We start from the raw sequence: 6,000 nt of genomic DNA, 5'->3' as shown, positions 1-6,000 counted from the left end.
GAGCACAACATACAACACACTTTCTCACCCAAAATTTAACCAATTAGAAATACATACATGGAGTTGTACATTGTAGCCATTGATGGGATATAGGAAGTAGTAATACTTAGGTGTGTCTTTATTCACAGGACATGTTCCCACTTTGAGATAGTTCCCAGCATCTGGACTGGTAAAGAGACTCTTCATAACTCTCACATAAATCCGGTCAATGTGGCACAAAAGCTTTATATTTCTTGGTTTAGAAGGCAAGGGAGCTGCTGTTGCAGGAGGAGGTGATGGCAGCAATATAGACTTCATCAAAGCAGGTACCGGCCTAAGGTTTCGTGCAGGTTTAAAAATAAGCTTATGGACATCTGAAGAGCGGATTTGCTGAAATTGTGGTCATTTCAAGGGGGGACACGGAGTATTGAGAGTTGGGTTTACTGGAGTCTAAGCTTTGTATTTGGGCAATGATTCCTCCAGATCAGGCCATAGGTCATCTGATGCAGCTTCATCAACCATAGAAGGATAAGCACTCACCATGTAAGTCAGCGCCACAACGAATAACACCACTTTCAATAACATTTTTCAAGAAGTTTTTTTTTTTATATTTAAAAAAAAATATATTGCTAGTGTGCTGTGTGTAACTTTACATACAGTATGTTCTACACTATTTACGATAGATAGATAGATTTTAGTTAGTAATGTATTTAAGGCCATCCATCCATCTTCTATACCACTTATCCTTTTCAGGATCATGGGGGAACCTGGAGCCTATTCCAGGGAGCATCTGGCACGAGGCGGGGAACACCCTGGACAGGCTGCCAATATATCACAGGGCACAATCACACACACATTCACACACCCATTCATACACTATGGACACTTTGGACATGCTAATCACCCTACCATGCATGTCTTTGGACTGGGGAGGAAACCCCCGCAGCACGGGGAGAACATGCAAACTCTGCACACACAGGTGGAAGTTGAACCCCCGACGCTGGAGGTGTGAGGCGAACGTGCTAACCACTAAGCCACCGTGCGCTATTTAAGGCCATTAAGTTATTTAGTCACTTTGAGGGATTTCTAAGAAAAATTACAGCAACATTGTCAATAAAAGCAACAGATTCTTGAGGCAAATAGAGAAGTTTTCTTTTTATTTCACATTATGGCTGCTAGTATATTTAATGCAGAATGTAAGGTTTGTCTTGGCAGGAGGTCCCCCAAACCTACCGAAGACACAGTGACCACTCCAACTCAGCATTAATGACGGGTCCACTTATAGTCATGCATTTTCTAAAGCCAATGAGTATTTCTAGAACAGAGGATCTCAACCTTTTCTAACTAAAGCCCCACTAGCCTGCCCTATCATGTGGCACCCCCCCCCCCTATATATAAATATATAATATATATATATATATATATATATATATATATATATATATATATATATATATATATATATATATATGTGTGTGTGTGTGTGTGTGTGTGTGTGTCAGCTAAGTTTTAAGATGATTCCTCATCATGCTGTACTAGTTCTCTACAATAAAGTGTGTACTGAATTCTATAACAAACTGTGTGATAGCGTGTCTCAGTGTCAGATTATATGATGAAGATCCTCTAACGATAGACCTGCGATTAAAGACAACACTACGTTCTGCTCATGTCTTCAATCTGCGTTATCCGAAAACCAGCTGGTGCAGAAATCGGGCTGAAACATCTTAAATATATTCAGCAATAAAAACTCTGGTAATAATTTATGATGTCAAATTTGCTGCCGAAATGTGACATGACAGCATTTTTACTATAATTGTACAGTTTTTTTTCTGTTAAATATTTAATTTTCTATATGTGCAAAGTCTTCAGAGCTTATACTTGTTTAAATGAAAATGAACATTTTTTACAAACTTTTGTTGACTATTCAGAACTATTCATTGTCCATTTATTTTTATAGTATTCATGATCAAATGCATTAATGATTTATAATTAGAATTATAAACGTTTAAGAATGATTTACAAATATTTTAAAAAGTCCTTATAAGTAACTAAGTAACCAAATAAATAAATTTATATTTTAATGTCAAAAACAATACTTTAAACTGCATTATTAAATTGTACTGTAACACGACCCAGAAGTTTACGTCATTTCCTGCGACTTTTCGCGCAAGGTTTTGAGGCGTATTATTTTTTCCCCTACCCGTTTTACGACAAGTCCCGCCTTCTCTTCGTTTCAATTAGTCAAGTGCACGCTCCATTCATAGAATATGCACGTATAACCAATCAGAGTGCTGGAGGCGGGAAACTCTCAGTCAATCGCAGTGCAGGGACTGGGCGATTTATTAAAAATATAGGCGGGAAAAGAAGTGAGCTGTGAGAAAGACCGACGCAGAGACACAACAGCAATGGCGGACGAGAAACCCAAGGTGAGGTGAATAAAAAGAAGGCGGAAAAAACACGACATCGTGTGTGTGGATTTATTTCTGATTATTATTATTATAATTGTACAGTTATGTCTTTGCAACACGTTTCTCATTTAGCCGCATTGCAGACAAAATAAAAAGAAATAATAATACTTTTGCCATTGCTGTAATGCTAAGTGGCTAACAAGCTAACGGTCCGGCTAGCATCCATGCTAGCTTTTGTGGCTACATACAATATAAATCAGGTTTATTTTAGCAAACTCTTTAAAACATATCAGAGCTAAAGTTTTATTCATTGTTAAGCGTTTTTCTATTATTACAAGGCGCACGTATTTTAATATTCTAGTGAACATTAATGTATTTAAGAAAGATATAATTTTAAAGGCTAATGCTACTAATACTACAGCTAACTGGGTTTAATGGCTTAGCATGCAATATATAGAATTTGTTTATATTTCAATATTTTCCGCATATTTATGTATTAAATAAAACAGAAGCTTGTAATATGCAAATGAGCTCATTAATATACTTGATTTATTAATAACTTATTTAAATATCACTCATTGTGTGCATTGTTATTTATTACTTATTAATAAATATTATATTTATTCATTACTTGGCTATTATCTGTATTTATTGTGTATATATTATAAGTGTATTACATGTTCTATTTTTTGTGCGTATATTGTTTATTATATTCTGAGTCACGGCGTCAACAGTTATTTAAAATAAATTATACTATTTCGTCTCGGCTTGTGATCATTTTGTCTATTGAGTTGAGATGTTTAAACGTAAAAGCTGATTTATTTAGAGGATTTATTTGACTTTGGGTTGTCGTTAGAGCTTTCAGTACAGTTGTTTTCTACTTTATTTGCAGTAAAGTCTATAGAAATGCTATTGTGTACTGAAAGGTGTAAATTCTCCAGTGTTTTTATGGTTTCAGTTTGACTCGTGCTCTTGGCAGAATCGTATGCAGCGATATTTCCGTTTCAGTAACCCAGTGACGGCCTTCTTCATCGCTCTGTCTAACTGTACCCCTCTTTAGGAAGGTGTGAAGACTGAAAATAACGAACACATCAACCTGAAGGTTGCGGGACAGGACGGCTCGGTGGTGCAGTTCAAAATCAAGAGGCACACGCCGCTCAGTAAACTGATGAAGGCCTACTGTGAACGACAGGTGAAAAAAAACCCCCACTACTTCATCATCATCATCAGCGTCTCTGTGGTTCATTTCCTCAGGAGTAAAACAGAAAGCAGGGTGAAGATGGAGTTTGTTTTAGAGGGGTTTAGAGTGCTGCTCTGAGGAAACGATCGCAGGGGTGTGTTGGGGGCGTGACCTAGCACACATTTTACACCAGTATGTGAAACAAGTGTTGAGAGAAAATTCTGCAGTTTTATCTTAGTGTTTAGCAAGTTTGCCTCACACCTCCAGGGTTGGGGGTTCGATTCCCACCGTAGCCCTGTGTGTGCGGAGTTTGCATGTTCTCCCCGTGCTGCGGGGGTTTACTCCGTGTACTCCGGTTTCCTCTCCCAGTCCAAAGACATGCATCCTAGGCTGATTGGCATGTGCAAAGTGTCCATAGTGTATGAATGGTTGTGTGAATGTGTATGTGAACGTGCCCTCTGATGGAATGGCACCCTGTCCAGGGTGTTCCCCGCCTCGTGCCCGATGCTCCTTGGGATAGGCTACAGGTTCCCCGTGACCCTGAAAAGGATAAGCAGTATAGAAGATGGATGGATGGATGGATTAATTGTCGTTCACAAAGTGTTAATGTTACTTGGACGACTAATAAAACTGCGAGGAGTGTCTTCTTGTAATGATAATCAGTCAATCATCTCGATATGTTAGTGGTTTCATATTTGTACTAAATCTTTGGACAATTTTTTTCCAAGTATTTTTATTGTGTGTGAATATTTACTTTCTTCAGCAAGATTTAATTTGATTTGCTGATCACATTGTACCTGTAGCATGAATCCATTTCCCTTAAAATACAATTAAATATTTAATTAAGCATACAGAGGAAAGAGCTGTGTACCCTCTTCCACATACATGCACTCAGACTTCCACGATTGGTTAGTTGTCTCTGTGATTGACAGCAGGGGGTGGGGATGCCCCTCCCTCCCTGAGTGCACGGCCAGTTTGGTTTTGCTCTCTAAACTTGAATTTAACATTTTAAAATTTCTGAAATTTAAACATTACTCACACGTGTGTTTCACTGGACGTGGGATAAAACAGTGCGGTATGTCGCTTTGAGGTGACGTTTAGTAATCAAGAGCGTCAAATTTGGTGAATATGAGGAGTACAGGAATAATTGTGGGCAGAGTTTACTTAACTAAACACTGCTGATTGGCTTGCTGCCAGCTTCCCAGAATGGTGAGTGTTCATCTTGTGATGTAAAATCTTTTTGTTTTGTTTTGTGCAGGGACTCACGATGAGGCAGATCCGCTTCCGGTTTGATGGACAGCCCATTAACGAGACGGACACACCTGCTCAGGTACGAACAAGAACGTTCACTGAGAACAATAAGTAGAGATAAACGGATGAAATGCACTATATTGTGATTCTGAAATTATAAACAGCAGACTGCTGTGGTATAAGAGGAATAAAACACTTGGGAAAGTGCTGTTGTGGGGGGTGGAGAAGGGCAGAGCCTTATATTGCCTTAATAAGGGCACTAGGTAGTGATCAGCAGCAGCTGTAGTATTATAGACAAGGCAGATTTTACTCTACTGGTTCTTTGCGCTTGCTTTTTGCAGTTGGAGATGGAGGACGAGGACACGATTGATGTGTTCCAGCAGCAGACAGGAGGCGTGATGTAAAGCAGCGTCGAGTTCCGTTCCTCCACCGTCCCCTCCATCAGTTGTTCATGCTTACGTTTGAAGCGTCACGGCAAAACCACAGACTGAAACATGGCTGCTCAGATCCTCACAGACAGTGTTTAATTTCTCTCTCACACCCCCCCCCCCTCTCTTTCTTGCTCTTTCCCTCTTTATAGTTGTTATATGGAACATTTTTCACCCTCTGTTCTGACCCACGTGGACCTGTGACCAAGAAACCCTAAAACCATGTTGATCAGGGCGTTGTACGTTTATTTTTGTTTTATTTTTCTTTTGTCGTCGTCGTTGTTGTTGTTTTCCACTTTGAATGACCTTCACAGTTTTTGTTTTATTCACGTTTCAGCTTTTATATCTTTTATAAATGTACTAGTTCTCTTTTTTGTACCTTCTCAGTTTTATTCAGCTACATATACAATGTGCAGTGTTGAGAAAGTAGATTTTTTTTGTGTCCTAATAAAACAGTTGTATAAAATTAACCACGGCCTGAGGTTTGAGTCCTGCACGTTAAGGTCCTGGGGAGAGGGGGGGTGTTAATTGTCCATAATGTTAATTGTCCATGATTTACACCACAGTGTTGTTAAATTGTGGATTGTGATTGGTGAGATGTCACCTAGTTACAAAATGTAGCAAAGAACTGTTTTTTGTTTTTTTTAACCGTTACATTAAAATTTTTTTGATTCAATATTAAATCTTTTTCAAGAGTTTTACATAACAATATAAACTTCTCCTGCACTGTAAACTGTATATTTCATACCATACA

General features: G+C 38.6%; 1 protein-coding gene across 1 annotated transcript; it reads left to right on the top strand.

Moving 5' to 3' along the window:
- Positions 1-2,369: 2,369 nt before the first annotated feature.
- Positions 2,370-5,716, top strand: sumo2a (small ubiquitin like modifier 2a). Its single transcript, NM_001200753.1, is given in 4 exon segments — positions 2,370-2,405; positions 3,448-3,579; positions 4,826-4,897; positions 5,160-5,716. Coding segments are annotated over 4 exon segments (288 nt in total). The 5' UTR covers positions 2,370-2,384; the 3' UTR covers positions 5,223-5,716.
- The last annotated feature ends 284 nt before the right edge of the window (positions 5,717-6,000 follow it).

This window comes from Ictalurus punctatus, chromosome 12 (assembly GCF_001660625.3).
Source record: "Ictalurus punctatus breed USDA103 chromosome 12, Coco_2.0, whole genome shotgun sequence".
Taxonomy (NCBI): domain Eukaryota; kingdom Metazoa; phylum Chordata; class Actinopteri; order Siluriformes; family Ictaluridae; genus Ictalurus; species Ictalurus punctatus.
Note: the sequence above shows the minus strand (reverse complement) of the source record. Positions and strands in the feature narration are given on the sequence as shown.